Here is a 26,544-nt window from a genome sequence, read left to right as displayed (position 1 = left end):
GTATGTTGTCTAAGCTGATATCTTAGGCAACATATGTTTTTCACTAAGGCAACATAACCTTTTGTGTGTTGCCTAAGAAGCCCGCTTAGGCAACATAGTCTGTTTGCATATGTTGCCTTGGTTCTTATGCAACATTGAGAAGGCAACACTGCTTAAGCAACACGGGTTTGTTGCCTAAGCCTTACGCAACATATAAACTCCTCTTAGGCAACATTTTGCATTTGTTGCCTAAGTGACATTTTGAGGTAGTGTGCATTGAAAACAAAAATTTATGATTCCAACTCCTAGTTTGAAACATACTTCATATGTTCATTTATACAATGAAAACAAAAATTTATGTAAAAAACAGAAATTAAATTCTAAGCATTTGCGATTCCAACTTCCAAGAGCATCTATTCAAGAGAGAAAATCATATACTAAACTGCATATCAATCATTGACATCATACAACAACGCTCGATCTAGTCATTTTAGTGCACTTGTGTTAAGGGAATGAGGGGGAAATGGAATTGGGGCGTAGCGATCGACTACTGGATATCTCATAAAACGCCCGACCTAGTTGTATTAATTTTGGACTTGGTCTAGTTGATTAAGTTTGGGATTTGGATTGTAAATTGGACTAATACATGTATATATTTTTTGAGTTGTAAATTATGTAAGGGAAAAGTATAGAACCAAAAAAGGGTTGGTCGATCAAGAACCGGATTACGTGAGAATCGTATAAGAGATCACTTTCCGAATTTATATTTCGACCATATGATTGGGTTATACGAAATTCAATATGGGGATAATACTCAAGAGAACACTTTCGTTTTTAGGCACAAAAACAAGAGCAAACTTGCTGGAGAATATATTAGGATTGTTCAAAAATCTGTGTCTAAAATATAAACATAAAAGTTATTTATGATCATAAAAATTAACCCGAAAAAATAATCATGGCTCAATTTTGGGAGTAGTGGACAATTATAAAACTGCACATCAAAAATAGTGGACAGTTATAAAATTGCACATTAAAATTAGTGGACAATTACAAAAGCTGCTCATTAATGGTAGTGGGCAGTTAAAAAACTATTCTATCAGTTCCAGTCATGAAGCCAGAAAGAAGACCAACCAGAGGCAAGTCTTAGCAATCATAAGCAAGAAACTAGAGCTCCTATAGTCTTACCAGCTAGAGAAAAGTCTTGTCTTAACAATCATAAGCAAGGAACCAGAGCATCTGGTCTTACCAACCAGCGACAAGGAATCAGAGCATCTGGTTTTAACAACCAGAGCCTCTGGCCCTTAACAACTAGACTCAAGGTTGTCCTTAACAACTAGACTCAAAGCTGTCCTTAACAACTAGAGACAAGGTCGACCAGAACCCCTCCGGTCCTTACGATCAATTTTCCATCAGGGTCATACTTGTCTTATAACAAGTGCACTCCACACATCCTGACTTATATTAGAACACAATATAAAACCCCCTCAGAACTCGATGTTACTCCCAATTACACTTCAATGGCCTGGTGACACTATAATCACCAACAAATTATGACGGCTATAAATATTATATATATATATATATATAAACAATTTTACAGAAATAATATACATTAGCGGCGGGTTGGTGGTTTGGGTTGGGTCGAGTTACGGTAACCCAATTTCAACCCTCCTAATTAGCAGTTTGGCAGGTTCACGGTTTGACGGTTTGGATGGGTTGGGTTCGCATTGCAGGTTAACGTTTTTTTACACCCCTAATCCTTACCCACAATTGTTTTCCGCTAATCCTCAAATCTCTTTCCTAAAAGCATATTTAACGGATTCTCTAAAAGGGTTGAGTTGGGATGAGAATGAAAGTTATGGTGAGAATGAATCTTCACCCTTGGACCAATCATAATCAAAGATCAATACTAATGAGATGCACAGAGTTACTGGATCAATTCTCTTATCAAGAGTAATTCATGGGGATGGAGGTGAGATTAAAAGTGAAAGGTCCAGATCACTTTCTTACGCTTCTCATATTAACTCTTATTCTTACACGATTCTTCGTCTTCTCTAAAATAGAGAAAAAATATAAAATAATTCAAAATTCATACTAATATATATGAATGCATAACAATGTCGTAATTCAAAAAAATGTTTCACCAAGATATGAAACATCGATAAAGGAAATGGTCAAATGAGATAATAAGAAATTAATTATAATAGTTAATTAATTATAAAAATATTAACCGGCTTGGTGGGTTTGTCCAAATTGTTTTTATATCGTTCATGTCGATCCGTTAATCTTAACAAGTCAGTCTGAATCTATTCGTTTATCTAAAAGGGAAAATTGCATTAAAATGGAACCAACTTTCACCTAATTCATATTTTGGGAAACCAACTTTCAAAATTGTCATTTAGGGGTCTCTATCAAACTTTTTGTTATTTAAGGGTCTGGTTGACCTGTTAATGCTGACATCATCTAGATCTTTTGCCAAGTAAGATATTCCACACCATATTAATTTTTTATTTTAAAACTAATATTCCACGTCATATTTAAAATTGCAAAATAATTATAGAAAAATAACTAAAATTCGTTTTTTTTCAAAATTTTTTGTAATAAAATCTATTTTTCATTCCAAATCTCGTTTAAAAAAAAATTCAGATATCAAATTGAAGATTTTTTCAAAAATGGACTTCTTTACTCACAATTTGATATCTGAATTTAAAAAAAAGAGACTTGGAATGAAAAATAGATTTTATTACAATAATTTTTGAAAAAAAAACGAATTTTTTGAAAAAAAAAACGAACTTTAATTATTTTTCTATAATTATTTTGTAATTTTAAATATGACGTGGAATATTAGTTTTAAAATAAAAAATTAATATTACGTGGAATATTAGTTTTAGAATAAAAAATTAATTTGATATGGAATATTAGTTTTAAAATAAAAAATTAATATTATGTGGAATATTAGTTTTAGAATAGAAAATTAATATGATATGAAATATTAGTTTTAAAATAAAAAATTAATATGACGTGGAATATTAGTTTTAAAATAAAAAATTAATATAATGTAGAATATCTTAGTTAACAAAAGATCTGAATGATGTCAACATGACCCTTAAATAAACAAAAAAATTTGATAAAAATTTCTAAATGATAATTTTAAAAAGTGATTCCGCAAAATAAAAATCATGTAAAAGTTGATTCCATTTTAATGTAATTTTTACCTATCTAAAGTGGTTATCAAAACCCGGTTAGGGATCGGTCAGCCGTGAACAACTCTATTGCAAACCGACAAAGATTACAGGGGTACAAATAAAATTCCTCCGAAACCCAAAACCCAACCAAAATGGCGACATATTAATATGTTACATCTTCCGACTTCGTTGCAGCTTCCCGATTCAAACCTTTCGGTCTGAAATCTGCCTGTAATCAAAAGGAATACAGGGTGATCCATTTAAGCTCAATGAGTTCTTCAATGAAAGCTTTTGGTGCGCTTGTGTATAGATTCTCGACTGGTGTTTCTCTCAAGTCCCCCAATTCCTTCTCTATTAGAGGTTAAACCCTTCTTCCTTTTCTCATTTCCTACGATGTTTAAAGCTTTCATTCGTCTGATTTTGTTTTCCAAAATTCAACTGGGTTTTCTTTGTGCCTTTGATATTATTGGATAAGATTTCAAGTTCTTTTTTATCATTGTCCATTTCTGAAATGGTATTGTTTTTGGTTTAGGGACTGTTAGGTTAAACAAGAATCTATCTTCTTCGTCATTGTATTCATCTTGTGCAAAATGGGTTGCTCCAGTTGAGCTCCAAAGTGTGAATTCCGTCAGAAAGATTTGGACCCGCGGTCCTCTCTGTATGGGGAGAAGGTCCTGTAAAATTGCAGGCAGAAAGGTAAGAGCTCATCTATTGCTTGTGTGTGATTGCTTATATGGATTTCTCCATTGACTGCAGAGGGAAAGAATGAAAGTTCCTCTTTTAAAGTTGATTTAAGTTCTTCAATTCTTGTGTAATATTTGTAGCTGCATCTAATCATGACAAATGCTAAGAAGAGATAGTGGATTTGTTGTTGCTATTCAATTCATTCAAAAAAAGTATTGAAATTTAAATGTGAAAAGATTGTACATTTGACCCAAAATATCAATGTGTATCCCTTTCTTTCTGGGACAGAGCCAGTAAGAACTTATCAAGCCTCTTTTTTTGGGTAACTGTGGGTTTCGGGGAAGCTTGAATGGTGGTGATTGTTAATTCATTATACTATTGATTTGGTGCTGGATGATGCATCACATCAGCAGTTCTTTTGCGACGAAGCATCGTAGCGAAAATCTAAAGCTGTTTTTATAGTGCATGGTATCCTACATGTTCTTAAAACTTGAAGAGTTAAAATGGATGTTGATTGATAGAATAAGGATATCACTTGGTTTTTTTTGGTTAACATGAAGTTTCTTATGTTAGAACTAGTACATACGTAGCAATTCATATTTGATTATTACGATGACTATATGAAGATGAAATCTTGTAAAATAAACGTTAAACACATTTCATAGGGACTTGATCCAAGTGATGAAGATGCAAAACCTTGTAATGATCATGGGTAGTTTTCTTGGGCATGGGTGATGAATGATCTCCCTAAATTATGGTGTTGGAAATTAGAATGAGGGTGTAAATTGAGAACCAGCCCATCATAATGTTATTTACCAGTTATTATAGAGAGTCAATATTCTTAATCCAAATATTGGCCTCTCTAGGGTCATTGTGGAAAGGGATGAGTTCTGATAGGAGTTCTTGGAGACGTGGGACTAGGGTATCATATCTGCATTTCTCTCTTTCACACACTTTTTACACACTACAGTTTGGGGTAGAGGTTGATATGATCATCATAGTGAATTGACTTGAATCATTGTGCTATGTGTGTTTTAACTTTAAATGGGGTATGAATGCACTGTTCATTAATGTTCATAAAGAAGATAATCATACATAATCTGATAGATTCAACATCTTTGTTTTAGCTTTCATGACTGTGCTTCTTGAAAAATATGACTGTGCAGTCATGTTGACAAGAAACTGATATCATTTTTGTTCTGACTGTTTTCTTTTGAAGCACTTTATTGTGTGTATAAGCTGCAACTCGGTGATGGGATAGCAGAGACTCAAATTGATTTTGGGACCGTTTAAAACTAGTTGTTATAATTACCTCTAAGCTGGCCAATAACTAAGGTGGGATAACAGTGCATTAAGCTCATCCATAAACACCTCAAAACACACCACACAATGACCGACAAGCAAATTAGATTTCCAAGTTAGATAAAACCGGAAATGATCGCTAGTTTAAGTTATCTGGTCTGTTGAATCCACTAATGCTTAATTGCTTATATATATATGTCTAGCTAACTTCATCTCATAATTCATCAACAATCTTCCGATTAGTGTTTTAAGTACTGTAATATCTGAATAGGTGCAAAGACAAGCCTAATGCATTGCCTTCACAACGTAAATTGCATTTCATTCATAAACATCACGTTAGAATAACCATTCTAGTCATTATTCTAGAAAAATAAACCAGCTAAACGGTTGTCAAGCATCAACCAGTTATAAGCACGACTCATGAACAACAGAACATGCGTATTGCATTGGTTATGATAAGCAAATCAGATTTGTATAGCTAGTTCACCATTCAATGAACCTCAATATAAAACTACTCACTCATTGCATACATCAGAGAGGGTATTAAGCATCTGTGTGCAATATCAGCATTTTCAATATAATAGCAACCCAGAAATCATCATTTCAACTATATCTCTTAGGCAGTTACTCATACATTGAAGAAAAGCAAAGACAGTAAATATAAGTTCAATGCTTGTCAATCAATCCTAAAATTCATAAATCATACTAACAACTTCAACACAAAGTCTGAACTAAAATACTGAAATGAAACCCCCCTGAGAACGTGTGCTGAAGATTGCTAATTGGAGTCCTGGCTCCATGTGTCCCTTCTCATCTTTTCGTATCCACAATATAGTATCTACTTTATATTCTGCAAATGGGTATATATATGTACCAGTGCTGTATGTGCACTTTTATTTCCCTTGTATGTGTATGTGTATGTGTGTTTGTTCCTTCTTCGTGAATCTTCTTCCAAACAGCAGCGGACCCAGGAATTTTTCTGAGGGGGTGCACAATTAAGGTAGATTAAAGAGTCGTAAAATCATGGTTGATACACGCGCTGGGGGGGGGGGAAGGAGTCACAGCGATTTGACCCGGTAAACGATTTGGGGAATAAAATACAGTTTTTTGAGTGAATCGATGTTGACCTTTTGAACAAGACGCAAAACTATGACTTACACTCGACGTGCTTATAGCCAAATTCCATCATTACAAGCGGCCTTTTTTGGTTCTTTTAGTTGATTTTGTAAGTTCCATCATTTTGATTGTCCTCTACCTTTTTTTTTCTAGGCTTCCAATTTTGTTTCCTTAGAGCAAACCTAGAAATTAGAGTAAATAAGGCAATCAATAATGAAATTAAAACAATTTAGAAGAGATAAGTAAACTGTAAAAGAACAAAAGTAGGAACAAGAACTCATTTTTAGGTAAGTTTTATTGAATTTTTTGGTTTAGTCCCTTTAGTTTCAAAATATTGCAGAACACCCTTCTATTAAAAAAATTCATAACAAGAACTATTTAAAAGATACAAAACCTAAACATTTGCTTTCAATGGGTTTTGAACCTACGTCTTCTAGGAAGAGCTGCCCTTATGAGAAGGGATAACAAGTAACAACCATCTCACCTAATTCAACTTCTTGTTATAATTTTGGTTTATAATTATTTAAGGGCACCCTCATAATTAAGCGGGTGCACCTTCAAGTTGTTCCATTTTTTTTCTCTTGCGATAATCAAGCGAGCGGGTGCACAGGACCCACTCAGCCATTAGTAGGTCCGCCCCTGCTTCCCTGATCTCCTGATCTCCTCCTTTGTGTGAATCTATGTGTGTGTGCCTGAATTCCCGTGGTGTGTGTTTAACTGTTTATGTGTGTGCTATAGGGGCTATAAATTCCTTCTTCCCTTTGCGTATTACAGTAGCTCCCCCTCTCTGTATTCCAGCTGCTCCTTTCAGTATTTCGGCTATGCAAAAGTTGTTGTCTGTGTGACCGATATTTCTGCTGTTACATTAGAGTTGTTCTTCCATATATCCCTATCTTCCTAGGAGTGTGTCTTCACCTAAAGTTTGCCTCATGTGCTGTTGTAACGTTACTAGCAATTGGTTCCTGAATTCACAAAGCGTCACCCTTAAACCATTTATATACCGTTTTAGCATAATTTTACATTGAACCGATACCAAAGACAGTAATACCCATTTCTAGACGATTCCGTCATTTTGAGCATGTAAATCACATGAAATGCTCAATTACAGGGATGCATTGTAACAAATTAAACCGAATAGAGTTCATGTAATGAACTATAAACAACCTCCAAATTGAAGGGCATGGGCACGGAAATCATTGAAGGTTTCTTCATTCATTTCATCAAAAAGTGTTATCGATTGAAAGTAGTAAACATATCTCTCACTTCTCTGTTGAGAATTGTCAAGTTTCTTATGCTCCTTTCTATTTTCAACTGTGACACTCGCTTCTTATTGAGCCTGTAGTACGAACAAGATGTGAATTTGGAATCCATATTTATTGATTTTCTTAGCTTAATTATTTCCTAACTTTAGACCATGTTACATGGAAATGATGTTAAATAATTATCTTACATAAGAGAGATAATGATAGAGCACGAAGATGTTAGTTGGAGTAAGGTTTTTTATTACTTAATCATGTCGTTTTTGCATTCATTATTAGGCCTAAATGCAGGGGGCCCAAGATGCTAAGAAGGCCAAGCTCTATGCAAAAGTCGGGAAGGAAGTTGTATCTGCGTAAGTGCTTTGAATTTTTTAGCTATGTACTCTTGGAGCATGGAAACATATTCTTTTGCTTGTGCATAAGTCTTTGAATGCTTCACATTTGAGTTAAAACTGCTTTCACACATTCCCAACTTCCAAGAGCAATTAAGGCCCTCTGATAATTCTGCTTAAAATATACATTAATCTCAGTCTGATGTCGAATTAGGGGCTGTTTAAGTCCTGTATTAATAAAGTTGTCTGTGTGGATTAATCTGTCCGAGACTTGGAAGGTTATGTTTGGGAGGGTTTCTTCATAGATGGAAGGAGCGTATTTTTTAATCGGGAGGGGTAGGTTTAGAAAAAACTTGGCTTTCTGCATAAAGCTCCCCCTAGGAACTTACTGAATAAGCCACTTTCTCTATCATTAAGCCACTACCAATCAGTCATTTATAGCTGACGAATAAGTTGTGTGTCTCATTAAGCTAACAGACCCTTACTTGATCTTCTTTAAAATATAGTGTCAAGAAAGGTGGTCCAAGTCCAGTATCAAATACAGCTCTTGCGGCTATCCTTGAGAAAGCTAAGGAGCTTGATGTGCCAAAGGAAATCTTAGAGAGGAACATCAAGAGAGCTTCAGATAAGGGCCAAGAAGCATACATTGAGAAAGTGTACGAGGTAATGAATTGACTTCTTTTTGTTTGTTTTCTGTTTTTAGGATCAAGTTATACGAGTCTTGGGTAACTTCTTCATTGGCGCCTGTTTTTTAACCTCAGGTATATGGTTATGGTGGAGTTGGTATAATAGTTGAGGTTTCAACGGATAAAATCAACAGGTCGATTGCGGCAGTTAGAGAAGTCGTCAAGGATTGTGGTGGAAAAACGGCTGATCCTGGATCTATTATGTTTAAGTTCAAACGAGCTCGAGTTGTGAATGTAAAAGTTACTGATGCTGATAGGGACCAGCTACTTACCATAGCTTTAGATGCTGGTGCTGATGATGTCATTGAACCTTTCATTGATGAAGATGATACCGAAGAAGATAAGTCTGAGAAGTATATATATCTATCTGCCTAAATAAAGATCTATTTTGGTTTAAATATACTGTAATCTCATATTCATTCATTTTGCCATTTCATAACTCCAACATAAATTTTATGTTATTTCATTCTTGTAGATACTATAAAATTGTAAGCTCATCGGACAATTATGTAGAAATATTATCGAAGCTGCGTGAGGAAGGAATTAGTTTCGAACCCGATAATGGATATGAATTACTTCCATTGAGCCTGATTGAGGTATGCTAATACTACTATCAATTAGACATTATGTATCTACATCTTATCATGCTGGTAGTTTTTCCATCTCTTTTCTTCGCAAGTCCAAAATGCAAGTCATTATAAAGATTATTTTAGAAATATCATGAAGTGGTCGTAGATTATCGGGCACTTCCTATAATTAGAAAATTAGTCCGAACCCATAACATATATAAAAGTAACAAGTCCTGTAAGTCACATGCCAACCTAAAAGGAGTCGACTTTAATTCTTTAAAGTATAGAACGAATTTGAAGACAACCAATTTGGAAACTTTTACACATGATAAAAAACAAATTAAGAAAATGGTTTTGAAAAGCTTCAAATACTGGTGAACTGATTCTTGAAGAGGCATCCACTCAAATCTATAAAACCAAACCAAATGAACTCGGTATATCCCACACAGAGGTAGGGTCGATATGATGTCGCATACCTTGCCTCAATCCCAGAGGGTAGAGTCATGACTAATGCACAATCGCTACCGAATTGAAGAGGCAATGACACTAATTTATTGGTAAATTGCAGGTGGACGATGAGGCAATGGAGTTAAACAAGAAACTTATGTCAAGTTTACTCGATCTTGACGATGTTGATGCTGTATATACCGACCAGAAATGATTAAAGAAGATAGCCACAGCTCTGCATTTGGAAATTCAGATAAGAATCATACTGCATTTGTACAATTTTGTATGAACTCTACCCTAGAGTTGTATTATCAATATGAAAACTTATTTTCTCTAGGAATAAACTCGTTGATCTAGTTTTAGAATGTTACATTCTGAGAACAGAAATTCATATTGCGCGTGGAGTTCTTTAAACTTACTTTGATCTGTTTTGAGATGTTACAAGTCGAATCAAATTTTGTAATTTTCATGAGATAGAGGAATTTGATGACCCTTTTCAACGACATCAGTGGAGAATTTGTACATAAAAATCGAGTTTTTGTAAACAAAAAATTACAGTATACACGCACACACATACACGCTCATGCACTCGCACTCAATACTCTTGACTAGATATGCTACTGCAACTACCTGGTTTTTTAAAACCATCTGGACCTAAGTCTTTGGAACCCAGCATCCATGAAGTCCGTATGGGAGCCCGTATGGAAATTTTGCTCTTGCGATTTCTTCAAATGTTGATCCGTCTAAGATGAGCGCGTATCCTTCTCCATTTTTGTCACTTATCATTGATATCACCACTCCTGCAGACATAAACCATCGACATAATAATCATACATTCACAATGAATACTGTTTATGAAAACCTTGATATTATGCTAACAATTTTATCGTTTGTTCATGATGTTGGGGGGAAATTGTGCTAATAGTAGATGTTCCAATGGCAAACTGATCATTCATACAAACTCACCATCATCTTCCTCGGTTGCACCAGGACGAGCCACGAAAAATGGTTCAGAGGGAACTGCACCCTCGTCGTACCAGTTTTTTGCCTTCCCGTCTATTAAGTCTATCTGTAAATCAAGATTTTAAAAGTGGAATCATGAAACGAATATATGTATATGTATATGTATATGTATATGTATATGTATATGTATATGTATATGTATATGTAAATGTTGGAATGGCTTGCCTTAGTGAGGGTGTTGGGAAAATTACAAGGGCGTTGAGCACCACAAGCATAAGCATATCGATAGGGTTTCCCTAGAAAAGAAGGGTTGATGCTGCACATATCCATCCCTCTTCCATGTTCTTCTGGATTCAAGGCTGCATATAACTCTCCATTTTCACTTCCATCCAGTGGTATCCTAAATCTCCCAACCCTACAATCATCATATATATTTATTTGATTTTAAATAAACAAATTTTCTAATAAAAGATACCACCAATTCAAAGCTAGCTATATAAATAAAATCCAAAAATGCAACATACCTAGCGTCAGGTAGGACGTCTTCGCCAGACCACGAACGGAGGTTCTGAAGGCGGAGATTGTCAAGGATGGTGGTATCGGCATAATGCTCACAGCAGTCGGCAATCACTCCGGTGATCCTTCCTTGTTCATCTTTCTCTTCGTACGCATTGATGAAATGAAATGTTACAAACAAAGGAACTTCCACGCTTGCCACCTTTAAATTTTCAACAATTCTTAATATGTATATAACTCATTTAATTCGTTGTATAAAATGTCATTCTGTAGAGAGAGAGAGAGAGCTAGCTTACAATTTTGCCACTGGCTTTGCACATAACATGCATAAACCCTTTAGATTCAGGATACCATCTGAATTTATACAGCGGTGTAGGTTCAGCCTTCAACAAATTCTGGGCACAATACCTCAATGGCATCTCCGGCACAATCACATAATGTTCAGTCACCGGAAATGAGTGCACCCACCCTGGAGATGGTCCACCCCGACAGTCAACCCGGCCGATCATCTTCCTCTCATTCGTACCAGATTCCATCCTTACCACCGTATAACCAGGGTTCAACAAATCCGGCAACAATGTTATGAATTCTGAGTCGGTAACTATGGGGTGTGCTGAGTGGATCAATCCACCCCAAGAGTCACTATACTCGAACTTCTCTAACGTATCCAACGTATTTGGGTCGATCACGATCGACCCTTTGATGGTTTCTGTCAAACAAACAACCCGACCATCGGCTAATTTTGCCACGCCGGTGTTAGCATTATCGGTCAATGATGCACCGGAAAAGAGGTTGGCTAGGTCGCCGATGTAGGCTAGGAAATTGCCGTGCTTAGGGACTTCAGAAAATTCACGGTAACAAAGTTTATTGTTCTTTTTTGCTGCTTTATAGGCGTCGGATTCAATTTGCCGGTGACCCATTATGAGGTGGCCGTTGTCGAAGTGGAGGCGGACGAGGGTGGCGTAACCATCAAAGAGGTGGCGGAAATCGTAGTCGCCGACGTGCCATAGACCTGGTCCGTTTCTCAAGTAGGTTCCATTCTGCATGAAAATTAGAGCACAACAGTCAGACAAGACTATGCGAGGTGTCATCACCCCTTTATTTTATTTCATATATGGTCATATCATACCAGCCATTTAGGTATTTCTCCTTCGACAACAAGCTCGCCTTCCCATCGCTCTTGCCGAACACTAGTCCACGCCACAAGTTTCTGATCACCTGCCATTTCTTTCCGTAGTGGAGATTGACCAATCGTCGATGAACTGGTGGCTGCATTAACGATTGTAGTTTTAGTTGTTCTGTTTGTAGAAACCATAGGCAGCTTCCGAAAGCTGGACAAAACCGTTGTATCGCCGGAGACGACCATCGAAGATGGGAAAACATGGATCTTTGCGATGGATATCGGAATCATAGAAGCCATTGAAGGGGGCAAAAGCGAGAGGCTTGCTTTGATATTTGGTTGTATACTGAAGAGATGGATGTGTAATTAGGGTTTATATAAGGTTTGAAAAGAAGTCTTGTAAGTGAGAAAAGCGATGGGCATCTTTACTGGTGGATCTATTTTTCACTAGAAGACAGCTTAACATTTTTAGACTTTTTCTTAATTAAGAAAGTATCCTAAATATAATTTCGATATTAGGGGTATACTCGTGCAATGCATCGAGACACATTTTGATTTTAATGTTTTATTTTGTTTTTTATCTATGTTGATATAATACAGTTTTATGTGGTTTTGAGAAAAACGATAATATTTTTATTTTTGAATAAGATATAGATTTGAAAATATTATAAAATTTTGAAAAAAAATATATCAATATTATTATCAAATTAACTATTTAAAAGTTTTAATTTTTTGTAATTTTTTTAATTCAAATTTTTTATTATAATTTAATTTAACGTAACGAAGTAATTTAATTTAGTTTTAATAATATAATCTTTTATAAAGATAATCATTAAATATTCTGTTAGAACTCAATGATTATCATAATTATATTTAAGATTTTTTATATTTAAAATGAGATGTTTATACTATATTTGATTATGTTTATTTGTAGTTAGTTACACGAATTCAAAGATATAGCTTTAATAAGTTGTACTTACGGATAACTTACTTGTAATCTTGAATTTTAAATAATATGTATTAATAAACAGTACTTCGTGCATAAAAATACATGGTTTTTAAAAGTTTTTGTTAAATACTTTATAATATATCATATATAAGTATTATTTGTCTGGAGATTGGCGTTTTATGTTGCTTTTAAATAAACTTGGGATATAAAAATAACATCTCAATGATAGGTGTAGATGTTTATATATTATGTGGACGATTGGAATTTGACAACCTAATTAAAGCCTAATAAACAAATATTTTTAGTTTAATTATTGTGTTTCAAAATCTGTATTATTTTACAAAAGAAAATTTAATAAATATTCAGGTTCATCAATTATACTATTTTTAACAAGATTGATCCAAAAATGAATTGAAAACTGATAATTGATTTCGAAATGATACATACATACATACATACATACATACATACATACATACATACATACATACATACATAAGCGATCAAATAAAAACCGTCTCCATTTGTGTAAACCGTATAAACCAATTTCATCCATCCATTTTCTTGATCAATGGTTAAGATTAATCAAGGTTATTTAAGAAAATTGAAAAAAAAAATTGAAAATACATTTTATAATACCGATAAGGGCAAAAGGGTAAAACCAAATATTATTAATGAAACTAATTTATTTTTTGTAAAGTAATTTATTATTTTTACGTTAACATTTATTATTATTAATGAAACTAATTTATTTTCCATCTTGCAATTATTTCATGACGACCCCGTCTACATTATGCACCCGTTTCATTTTTCATTTCATCTACTGAATAGATCACCTACACCATCACTGAAACGAGTTTCATCATGAAAGCAGTTTACCACTCATTGTTCAATTACAACATGAACCAGTTTCACCTTCATGAAACCTGTTTCATGTAAATTAATTTTAATTATTTCACTCATGATTTGATGCATTCTTTTCTTTAATCCTTACAATCTTCAAAATTCTGGAGCATATTACAATTTTCAAGATCCCGAAGCAGATTCATCATGTACCCGTTTCATCATGCAATTATTTCATGACGAACCAAATAAATTATGCACTTGTTTCATGTTCTGTTTTTTCTACTAAATTGATCAACTACACCATCACTGAAACGTGGTTCACCATGAAACGATTTCATATTACTCATGAATCAATTACAATATGAACCAGTTTCACCTTCATAAAACCTGTTTCATTAACATTTTTTTTTAATTTGAACCATAATTTACGATTTCATTCCATAATGCAATACAATATTCAAGACCGTTTGGAGATTCAATCTCATAACAATATATCAAATTCAAATTTTTAATATTATAATATAATTAAATATTTAAATGTTACCATTTATACAATTTTCTTTATTACGTTTTCTTAATTAAGATTTATTAATAACTTTCATATTTAATAGAAAATATTGTAATTGACCGAAATACCCTTATTGATTAAATTTAATTAGAAAAAATAAAAATTTTCTATTGGTCGAAATTGGTTTACACAATTTCTTAGAAATGCACGGTTTTCATTTGAACGTACCCATATATATATAGACTTGGGATCATGTGAGACCAGCCTGTTTTCGTGAGACCCGTGAGACCAGCATTTTACACTTGAAACTTCACAGCAAAAATGCTGTGAATGTGACTTTTTAAAACCTTCACAGTGTTTTTGCTGTGAAGTTTACGTGTAAAAACGTGGTCTCACGAAAACAGGCTGGTCTCACGTGAACCCAACCATATATATATATATATATATATATATATCATTTCGAAATCAATTGTTCTATGCATCTTGGTTGGGACCAAATTAAATATTAATAAAAGTGTATTTTTATTGAACAATGCTATGATTTTTGTTCAATAATGAAAACTAAATGCGTTTAGTAAAATTGCTTTATCTTAAAAATGTAAGATAAAAAATTGTATTTTATCAAATCAATAAACCACAATATATACGGACAGACCCAGTGTAATGCATATGCATAATACATGGTGATACGAGCTACAATTTTGTTCCTCTGTCGTAGTGTAAAAAATTATAGGGTTGTGAAAAGTGTCAGCATATACTATATATATAAAACTACAATAAGAACATAAGTTTCTTTTGGTAGAGTTGGTTTGCAAGACTTTTTTATCACCAAATTAGACTCGAGTTCAAATCCCGTTAGTATCATTTTATTAGCTTTTAGTTTCAGATATATCATGTTTCTGAAATTTTATTTGCATAAATGACTTGAACACATGACTCTCATATAAAAAATAATGAATTAACTAACAAACCAATAATGATTTTATGAAAAATATCTATATATCTTTCTTTTATAATCAAATGGTGTTACCACTTAAAAAAATGTAGGTCCATCTCAGATGGTATATATCATTTAAGTCATAGAATAAAAGGGTGTTTGGTTTAATTTAAAGAATGAAAATGAAAATGTAGAAATATTAGAATAAGAATTAGCATTCCATTGGTGATATTTGATTAGGGGTTGTTTGTTTACCTCTTAATAGTTTTAATAAGTGGCAACATCTGAATAGTTAATAGGTGAATTTTGTTTGGCAAAAAAAAAGTATGTCTCTTAATGGTTCTAAAACTTTTTGAATGATTTTGTATCATTGATCTCTCTTAACCATTAAGAGCCATAATTTCATTGTACAAAATTATCAAACAATTATATTTCATTTTGCACTATATCATGGTAACCTTTTAATCATTCTGACCACTTAATTATTCTACACAAAACCATTCAGCAATTATCAAACACCCCACACTCATTAATCACAACTGTTGCATTTTTCAACCAATTTAAACCATATGCCTTCAATTCTTTAAAATAACCAAATGAAAAATAAAAAAACAACATAGATATCTTCGCATGTGTTACCTCTATAGCACCTGTTATGGGGATGGTTGTAAGTATGTTAAGCAGTTAAGGTCCAGAGATTTGTTTGGAACATTTCGATGAAGATGACCCATCACCATCACCATCACCCATCCCCAAAACCCATCACCAATCTTGGGACCAAGAACGAGGGGTGATCAAGGGGGGCGGAGGGAAGGTATTGCTGCCGGACAACGAAGGGAGAGGTGTTGCAGGTCGGGGGAGACAACGATGATGGAAGCTGATGTTTGTGTATAATTGTGTTTGCGTGTGTTGTTTCAAGAAGAACTTATTGATCGTTCTAATCACATATATATATATGTATATATATGTATATATAGTATATATATATATATATACATATATATATATATAGAGGAGCGATCAAATGAAAACCACTCCAATTTGTAAAAACCGTAAAAACTACTCTCATTCGTCGATTTCATTGTTTAATCTTATGAAAATTTTTCATGAAATTGTTTAATCTTGTGAAATTGTTTCATATAATATTTTTTTGATGAAGTTGTTTCATATATGGTTATGAAATTGTTTCATATACTACTTATTGAAACTGTTTCATGTATTTCTCTAAAATTAAAATAATGAAGATGATAATATCCTTGATTAACATCATCTACAATAAAAATGATTAATCAACCTCTCATAATTACAAAAAAATGAACAAAATGAAAAATTATGATTAGTTGAATAAAGTTTCTACGGTTTGTACAAATTAGGTGGTTTTTATTTGAACGCTCCCCTATATATATATATATATATATATATATATATATATATGTGAGTGAGTAAAGTACAATTGCGACCTTTTTCTACTTGTTCGATTCATGTTAATGTCAACAACATCTAAAACATACAAGAACCAACAAAGAGAAGATACAAATAGATGTTTGAGATTAATGACTACTGATATATGCTTTTTTTGGTGATGGAATTAGAATTCATATAATATAAGAATATATATGATTTTACTAATTAACTAATTATACATTTTTTAGAGGAGGATGAGATGAAAATTAATTTACTTAATTATACTAAGATTTTGAATATTACATACTATAAAAAAACTAATATATGTGCGGCCGTACACGTAAGCACATCATTAAAAAATAGAATATCTCCAATTTTTTAATTCAACAAAAGCGTAACATCACATCTCTATATCCTCTCCCTTTCTCATTTTTGATTTAAGAGTTTTTTAATCTTGATCTGAGTCTTCGTTCATGTTCTTGATGATAATCGAAGAAGATGAGGAGTTACGATAAGAAAAAAAATATTAAAAAAATAGTAAAATAACAGACTTAATGACCATTTTGTCCTTTAGTAAGAGAGATGGTGGACGTTAGACCACAAACGGAATCGAAAACAAAATACAAACCTTGACACTACTAACAAAAGGGTATCATCGACGGATTTCCGACGTATCCCAAAAAGTCAAACAAAGTCAACTTTTATCCATATCCGCCACACATCCCCCACTGAATTTTTTGAAAAAAAAATTTAAATTATTTAAAACGGGTTTTCAACGGATTTGTGACGGAATTACACAGTAAACCCTAAATCACAAGGACCACATCATATCCCTATTGTTTTATTAAATAATATTTTAGATATTTATTTAATAGTAATTTTTTCTTTGGTCAAAAGTTGAATTATTTTGGTATGCAAGGAGTATATATTTTAAAATGATCAAATTTTCTAAACCTTGTCTATTTCCTATGGTTTTGACATCTTGTCATGTAGCTTTAACATCTACTGTGCAAGCATCCTACATATGTCATTGAATTGATCTACAAACGTTGTTTATCATGATTTATTTAATTTTTCATTAGTAATATATGAGATTTTATTTTAAAAACAATCAACAGTTCCTTTAATTTAACGACATAACGAGTTAGGACGGGATCGGATGCTACATTTTTCATGCGAAACCTTTTGTTTCGAACATGGCGAAGAAAATTGAACTTGGAGTTAGATTATTTAATGTGCGTGAAATGAAATCAAAGAGTTTCATCTCTCATACATGGGAGGTGAAAACGTTTCACCTCGTTGCTAATTGAAGATGAGAAACTCCAAAGGTTTTTTGGCGAGCATGCGTAGTTTTTAACGTACAAGAACTCTCCCGAAATTATTAGTCGGAATGGTGGCATTTGGGTGTTGTATACTTTTGGAATGAATGAAATATGCGTGTCAAACGGATTGGAATTTGCCGGATTTAAAATGAATAAAATCTGGTTTGATATATTTTTGGTTGATGTGAAATGAAACAAAATTATGTTAAATTCAGCTTTTTATTTGGTTTCTGTAATGTAGCCTTGGAATTAAAATGTAAATAAGAGTTAACGTAAATAAAGCATAATGATCATTTTGTAATTTCTTGCTTTATTTACAAATAAATAGGTTGCATGCATTATATTGTTAGACATACAACAATGTTAAAATTTATAAATGTAACATAAACTACTAAACGGGTAAGTCGGATATCGATCTTCTCCATGAGTCGTGGTTACGCTAACAATTTATACTATTCTAATGTGCACGTGTGTTGTTTCACAAAGATTAACTCTCCATTTTAATCGGTTCTAAGCTCAAAATAACAAATTACCTACAACCATTCATATCTTGCGATGATAACAATTACCACAACAAATTTGGGTTTATAGAACATCAACAATTTCTAAGCGTTCTAATACATCATTTTATATGACCAAAAAAATAAAACATCGTATTTAAAGGTGTTGTAATAAATTGATAGGACGTTTTTTGGTGTCTTAGCAAGTTTTTTAGGAATACATAACATCAGATTAGCAATTTTACATGACACTTTTGAGAAAATGTCTTAGTAAATACATTTTTTCATAGGACACTTGTTCAAATAACTTCCTGTCAAATTGCTAATGATGTTTTGTAATAAAAGTATTATAAAAAAACTTGTTAAGACGTCCAAAAACACTCTATAAATTTATTACACCACCTTTAAATAAGACGTTTTATTTTTTGATCCTATATATCAAGTCCTATAAAGTGGTTTATTAGAACATTTAATTTTTTTTGACATCCTATAAACCCGATTTTGTTGTAATGAATTATGCTAGCTTTACATGAAATATCATTCAAGAACTAAGTTATGAAAAGTTTTCCATTTTAATTAATCTATCTTATTCTTTTAATATTTATTATGCCAGTTTTGTAATCGGTCAATCTTGAATTAATCTATACTATATTATAAAGCATTTGACAAAAACTCTTAAAAACCACTTTTTATTAATGCATGTTACTTAAAATTCAAAATTACAAGTATATTGTGCGTAAGTACAACTTATTAAAGCTTCATATCTGAATTCATGTAACTAACTACAGATAAACATAATCAAATACAAAATAAGCATATCATTTTAAATATAAAAAATCTAAAATATAATTAAGATAATCATTGAGTTCTAATAGAATACTTAATTATTTTATTTATAACCACAAGGGTGGTGCCTGATTGGTTTGAGCTTGGCTCCAAAGGTCAAAAGTACCAGGAGGTCCCAGGTTCAAATCCAATGAACATTAAAAATCCCCTTGTGGATGTTCAAATGCGGTAACTTCGGGCTATCTGTGAAGCAGGTGGTCGCCTTGGGATTAGACGGCTCGCATAGTGGGTTGGATATCCAGGTTAATAAAAAAAATTATTATCTTTATAAAATGTTATATTATTAAACCAAAAATAAATTATTTCATGATTAAACTTAAATTAAATTATAATAAAAAAATTAATTAAAGAAATTACATAGAAAAATGAGAACTTTTAAATAGTTGATTTGATATTACTATCGATAATATTTTTTTTCAATTTTTTATAGTATCTTCAAATTTATATTTTATACAAAATTAAAATCATTATTGTTTTCTTAAATCCATATAAAATCGTATAATAACATGGACAGAGACAGAGAATAAAATAGAACATTAAAATCGAGATGAATCTTGTTGCATTACGCGAGTACCCTTCTAGTTTTTTCTAATATAACCATAAAATTTACAAAATCCAGAAGGTAATTTAATTGTAGAATAAATAATTTAGTTTGATTTTTAATGTAATCACAAAGATATGTTTGAGATAAAATTAATATGAGTGTGTACACTTTTTCATCATTTTCGAAAAAAAGATATGTAATTTAAGGGTTATTAATTTGAAACATATTTAACTACTAATTATACACTTAATAAAAGATCTTCGTTGTTCATTCAAAATTATAAATTAAAATATCATATATATATATATATATATATATATATTAATAATAACTTATTTAAGCTTTTTTATTTAACTAAGCATATACAAAGTCTATATATTGCTAAGTTGGTACATGTTTAAATGTGTTCCTGTCAAGGGATGAATCTATATTCCAAAATGGACATACCTAAGAACATGCATGGATAAGGATGGGAACTACTGAGATGCATGTCAGAGGTTCTTCAATTCTTCTTTCGAAACAAAAATAGAATGAATGGGACGACGGGTTTTTCTCGTTCCATTTCCATTTCCATTCCAGATGCTAAATCATGTTGTGATTTGTGGTTACTAATTAATGATTAGTAGTTTGGATTTCCATTGATCTCTTTTTATATTAATTCACATGTGGTTTCATCCTAATTATAATATATAGTAAATCAATAAATAAATAAAGTCACTCGTGATCTCTATTAATCTTTAAATTATAAGATTCGTTCTTACACATATTCCTTTTGATATATGATTTCATTTCTTTTAATTAACAAATGATAAATTCATACAAGTGGTCATTCATTTTCTCCATAATTCAAAGGATCTGGCAAGCATTTGTGCTGTATGCAATAATGTGTTTCCGAGGTCAGTTCGAGTCTACGAATGGATATTGAGAGGATCTCGTAAGGAGTCTTTGAAATGGGAGCAGTTGATCACGGGGCTGCAAACTCCTTTCATCCATCTCGTAAATCCACATTATTTTATATAATAGTTAATACGAGACTTTATTTTGAAAATATCTTAGAAAATTAATTAACTTGTTAAAACGTCCAAAACATCCTATAAACTTATTTGTAAGACTTTTCGATAAAAGGTTTTTCGTTTGACTTTATAAATCTAAATCCTATAAAGCAATTTATTAGACAACTAGACATTCTTTACATCTTATATATCCAACTTTATTGTGAGTAATTATGGGGTAGTAAACTTGCATAATTTTGGCTGATTTAACTAGAATTGGCCATACCATCCCAATTTTCAAATTGCCTTTTCGTTTAATTTATTTAGTCAATTTCAACTGTAAATATTGTTTTAAGAGTCAAAATGGACACATTACTTTTTTTGTAAGGGTGTCCGGGCCAAAGCCCGACTAATCCCCGGCAAATTTGGAGGCTAAACATGGCCCCATTTAAATGTCGCCAACACTCCCCTCCCAGGGCTCGAGCTCGGGTTCATGACTATGCCATGCCCAAGCCTTTACCACTAGGCTGGAAGGTCTTTGACATGGACACGTTACTTGTTGGTAAGATTTATGCAACCCGACGATGCTAGAGTAATTGAGAAATCACATAAGTATACGTGTTGTCCCGATATCGTCTTAAAACAAGTAATAGTAATAAGAATATCATATATTGATCCACGAGGATAGAAAAGTAAGGATTTTCAACAAGTCAAACTAAAAGTAAAATTTCAGATGATGATTTTGCAGGAATATTTGTGGGACTGAGTTAAAAAATTGCTGAGATGTAACAATAATTAAAAGAAAGCATGAATGCGAGATCAGGTTGGAGTTTAGCAACCAAGTGCAGTAGAACTTTGCTACAACACTTATATAAGTTGTTGCAACAATAGTTCTCAACTGCCACTACTATGAACTCCAACTTTGCTTCAAAAAGGGTAATTTGTCTTCAATTAAATACTTGTAACTTAACTAGATCATCAATCGAGCTAGTTCCAGATGCTGCGATAGGTTGCTCCAGCACATCAACATATTACTTTTCTTTATCTTTTTCAACACAAATATGACTAAATGCTATAACTTAATTAGCTCCAGACTCAATATGAAAAACTCAATTTGTAATTGGGATGTAGCAGTCCGATATTGGGAGCTATCCGTAATAGGGTATGTTATTATTATTATTTTTAAAGTTTACTACTAAAATACCGAGTTTGTAAATATTAATATTTTATCAACATTGTATAATATCGTTATGAACTTTATATTTAAAAATGTCAAATAGATTTGAGAAGCATCAGAAGAAAACTAGTAGCTGTAAAAGTATGATAAAATAGATATGGGAAAGTATCTCGTGAAATTTATATAAATCGAAGAGAAAATTGGGGCTTATATGTAATTTGGTGGAATCCGATTTGGAAAATACAACTTCTATAAAAAGATGTCAATATTTAAAGGAATTGGAGGTTCAAAAATTAATTAGAAATGATAAGATTTTGTCGTATCAGTTTTATCTCTTTATCACATCAGTTTTTCTCTTTCTTTTATATTTCATAAACCTTTTACCCTCAACCATGGTTTATATAATAAAAACCTATAATGATTAAAGATTTTGCTTATTATAATTAAAAAACAATAATGAAAAATTACTTGTTATAATTAAAAACTAATCATGACAATAAACAAAAGTAATAACAATTAAAAGTTAGAGTAACTAAAAATCAACTTCAGTAAATCTACATCAATCTTGTGCATTTAATTAAAGGTATAAAAGTCGTAATAATAATAAAATTATAAAAATAAAGGATAAATAAAACCGATATTAGTTAAATTAATCCATTTTTATTTTTATTTAATTAAAATATTAGTTAAGTTAATTTAGTAATTACTTAAAGAAGAATAATTAAATTAATCAAATGGTTCCATTATTAATGGTATGGATCGTCCCATCCGCATGGAACGGTTTGCCAAGTCGGCATTCTCCCAATGATTTTTTTTAAGAAGTGATCCTTCAAAAGGAATTGGATTCATAAAACCTCTCCGTTGCATATGCTCTTAACTTGAACATATTATTTACTCACCAATCACAAGGTGGTGTCTGATTGGTTTGAACTTGACTTCAAAGGTTAAAAGTAGCAGGAGAAATAAAAATCCCCTTATAGCCACGGAGGTTCAAATGCGATGACTCCGGACTATCTGCAAAACAGGTGGTCGTCATGAGTTTAGTCAACTAATATATAGCGGATTGGATATCCATCCATGTTAATAGAAAAAAAAATTACTCACCAGGGAAAAAGCCATGTAGAGAGTACAACTGTGATGAAATTTCTTTTCCAATGCAAGCACTCTCACATAAATCTTATTTTCTTCATAAAAGAACATCACATGAGTTGTTTTAAGGTTAAAACTATGTGAGGCCAAATAGTGCATGTTTGTAATCCGAAGTTGTTTCTATAGCCGGTGCCGCTATGACGTAAGGAATCAATGGTGGCGACCAAATTGCAAATGAGCTCCTAAATCTCGAGACCATTGTGAGTATATGGATCTTTTCTAAATATTTTTCATGAGCATATGCATAATATATATATATATATTTTGACATGCATATTTGGTAAATATGTTGTTTATAAAATGATTTCATATATGAATTTCAATACATTGTATGACATGTACATGATATTTGTGATGTATTCACAAGCATGCGAGAATCACTTAGTGTAACCTTAGTGGTGAAGTCTCTTATGATCATGAACATTGTATATGAAACCTATGTGGTGATGAGCATGCATGCAAAGTTATGTAAATTCATATCTGATCATGGCATGAAAGTTTGATGATGTTTATAATCACATGAAATCTTGGAGTGGTTTAAAAATATTATTACGGTTGTTGTGGATTTAAGTATATGTAATAATGTTTGTATTTTGGTGACATCGAGTTCCATACGTAATAGACCAATTCATAAGCTTTGTTGCACACTTGAATGATATGTAAAGTTTATGGTTAGAAAACAGGAAAAATAAAATATCAGTGTGTTACATGGAATAACTAAAATAAAAGAAAATAAAATTCTAAAAATTTGCTAAAAATGAATATGTCATCTTTATGGTGAGATGGTTTTTTAAAAAAATTATGAAATTATATATATTCGTGTTATATCAGTAAAATTAGCTAACAGTGTTGTTTTATGCATTCTAATTTAAGTCAAATAACATTTAAAATCACCATAAGCAATTCACTTTAAAAAATTATGTTAGGCATGATGTTTTTTTAAAGATTTGCTGACAGGGTCTTGTTGATCTTAGTTTTTTTTAATAATTATACTTATTTTTTTGTTTATGTGAACATCGGTAAATTTTTATAAGTTATCTTGTGTTCTGATAGCTACCCAAATGATTGACATACCACCACAATTTGTAATCCACATTTTTTTCTTTCTTTTTCTATTTTCAAATTAGAGAAAGGTAGTCTACGCAAATAGTAAATCATTCGCATAATATAACCAGTGAACAAACTTGCGACGTGATTACGCCATTACGAACGTCCAAGTATGGATTACTGGAGTGATGGGAGCAGTCTTTTACTAGTCCGGAAAGCCTCCTCAGAGGAATCCTCAAAACATATAGTTTTTAGGAATTTGATTCAAAAGATAGCTATAAAATGAATTGAGTTTGGTAGATTCGCTATTTCTGTCAATTTCCCTAAACAAAGACTAGATCTTGGGGGTGCTTATTATAGGTTGCTTGTTTGAGTCTCCCTTGAAGATTTTCTTGATTGTTATCGAGGATTAATTAAATGTACACAATCTAACATGGACACCTACATTTACCAAAAAGAATTTTATCACAAACTTTGCACCAAAGTTTTGTTATTAGTATTGATCCCACAATATCTAATTTTGATATCAATGTGAGATTTTCACCCTAATATCCATTTATAGTGTTGCTATAAATGTTTCTGGTCTCCATTATGTGACACGAATAGAACAAGATCTATGTATTTTTGCTCATGTTTTCTGCCTTAAAACCAGAGTACGAATTTGGATTATTACATATTAAATTTTGTGATACCCAATCAGAGTTGAAATGTTACTTTCAACAAACGTTGCGTACACGGTCTAAGATTATATTCAAATCTTATTGGATTGTTTCATCACGACAAACCCTAGTTTCTGACGACATCATTTTGCAGGATAAAATAATCAACCATATTACTTTACTTTCGTGATTTCCGACTTTATCTCAAAACAAAATATATGTATTAACTTGTGTGTTTATATACTTTTGAAACTTATCAGTTACATCTCTTCAGTTTAATATCAGTCAAATTAACCAACATAAATAAAATTTAAATAAGTAACTAAAAAACAATTTGATTAGCAAAAAGATGAAGACTTACGTAATGCAATTTGATTAAAACTTAAAATGCAAAATAATGTAATTGATATAAATTCAAAGTACAAATATGTGATAGTAATAGTTTCTTTTATCGGATTTAGGAAATAGGAAAATAATGTAAATTTACTGTTATGTTTGTGGTCCACTTAGTCAACCTGATTCGACCCAGCCCAACGAGCCCACGACCCAAATTCGACAATTTTCGTTTCAACCCAAATTCGACAATTTTGTCATTTCTGCATTTCACAACAAAGTGGGCTTAACCAAACCAATGAAATGGGCTAAACCAATAGGTGGATGAAATCAATGAAGTGGCTTCGGCTGAGGCCCAATTTCCCACTGTGATAAAATAATGGAATATGTATTGAAGGAGTTATTTGTTTTCTATCATCTTTAAATCATCGCATTTTCATGGCCCAAAAATAAAATGAAACTATAAACGTATTCAAAAGAAACAATTTCTAAAAACTAAATGTTTTGATAAAAAAAGAGTTGAAATAGGTAAATGGAGTTGTATTTGATGACGTTTGCACCACCATGCAGCAGTGTTCTGTCATGCGACATGCACATCGCATGGGCCAAGTCAAGTTTAGTGAGTTGTTGCTCGTGTAGAGCAATTGCAAGATAGCAATGTCAGGTCGGATAGCTCAGTGACATTCATTTGTAACTAATTTCCAACTCTCGGTGCATCGTTTGTGACTTATGCAATTTGGATTCTCGACCTATGAAGATAACCAAGAGACCTAGCCTCTCGATGTTAGGTTGACGCCCTTCGCATTGATTATTGTTCATATTTAGATTTCTTTTGTTATTTGGGACCATTGGGATGGTTTGGTTTGGTTATTTTTGAGGTGAACATTTAGTGGTTAAATAGATGATGATTTGGGGTAGTGGGGAATTACGAAAAGAGACATGGTTGAAGGGTGGGGAAAAGGGGAGTAGATAGGGGTGTTTTGGTAAATTTGGAGGGCGGCCAACATATGTCTCAATCGATGTGTACGGTCGTCTCTTGAAAAGGGGTGGGGAATTGCATTTATGTCACCCACGCACATTCTCAAACCCCACCCCTCCCTCCACCCCCAGCTGTACCCAGCCTTTTTTTTCTTTTTTTCCATTTTCTTTTTTTCCTTTTCCTATCATCTTGGA

The 26,544-nt window shown here is 32.4% G+C and overlaps 2 protein-coding genes across 2 annotated transcripts; one reads left to right on the top strand and one right to left on the bottom strand.

Annotated features, from left to right (window-relative positions):
- The first annotated feature begins 3,293 nt into the window (after positions 1 to 3,293).
- Positions 3,294 to 9,993, top strand: LOC112521687 (probable transcriptional regulatory protein At2g25830). Its single transcript, XM_025130680.1, has 7 exons — positions 3,294 to 3,524; positions 3,697 to 3,860; positions 7,817 to 7,878; positions 8,364 to 8,520; positions 8,619 to 8,896; positions 9,019 to 9,139; positions 9,681 to 9,993. The coding sequence occupies exons 1-7, from the start codon at positions 3,434 to 3,436 to the stop codon at positions 9,771 to 9,773; spliced, it is 966 nt and encodes a 321-aa protein (XP_024986448.1). The 5' UTR covers positions 3,294 to 3,433; the 3' UTR covers positions 9,774 to 9,993.
- A 73-nt stretch (positions 9,994 to 10,066) lies between these two features.
- On the bottom strand, positions 10,067 to 12,458 carry LOC112521686 (carotenoid cleavage dioxygenase 8 homolog B, chloroplastic). Its single transcript, XM_025130679.1, has 6 exons — positions 12,168 to 12,458; positions 11,335 to 12,078; positions 11,047 to 11,240; positions 10,748 to 10,937; positions 10,526 to 10,628; positions 10,067 to 10,359 (listed from the first exon to the last, which is right to left on the bottom strand). The coding sequence occupies exons 1-6, from the start codon at positions 12,456 to 12,458 to the stop codon at positions 10,214 to 10,216; spliced, it is 1,668 nt and encodes a 555-aa protein (XP_024986447.1). The 3' UTR covers positions 10,067 to 10,213.
- Positions 12,459 to 26,544: the final 14,086 nt, after the last annotated feature.

The sequence above is a fragment of the Cynara cardunculus genome (genome assembly GCF_001531365.2).
Source record: "Cynara cardunculus var. scolymus isolate 2C chromosome LG 11, CcrdV1, whole genome shotgun sequence".
Lineage (NCBI taxonomy): Eukaryota > Viridiplantae > Streptophyta > Magnoliopsida > Asterales > Asteraceae > Cynara > Cynara cardunculus.
This window is presented reverse-complemented; position numbering and strand designations above follow the sequence as displayed.

Excerpts from the sequence above, each read along its gene's own strand:
- LOC112521687 (XM_025130680.1), top strand. The coding sequence starts at position 3,434 with ATGAGTTCTTCAATGAAAGCTTTTGGTGCGCTTGTGTATAGATTCTCG. Across the intron at positions 8,521-8,618 it reads ACATTGAGAAAGTGTACGAG|GTATATGGTTATGGTGGAGT; the intron begins GTAATGAATTGA and ends TTTTAACCTCAG. Across the intron at positions 9,140-9,680 it reads TTCCATTGAGCCTGATTGAG|GTGGACGATGAGGCAATGGA; the intron begins GTATGCTAATAC and ends GGTAAATTGCAG.
- LOC112521686 (XM_025130679.1), bottom strand. The coding sequence starts at position 12,458 with ATGGCTTCTATGATTCCGATATCCATCGCAAAGATCCATGTTTTCCCA. Across the intron at positions 12,079-12,167 it reads GAGAAATACCTAAATGGCTG|AATGGAACCTACTTGAGAAA; the intron begins GTATGATATGAC and ends ATTTTCATGCAG. Across the intron at positions 11,241-11,334 it reads GCAAAGCCAGTGGCAAAATT|GTGGCAAGCGTGGAAGTTCC; the intron begins GTAAGCTAGCTC and ends GAAAATTTAAAG.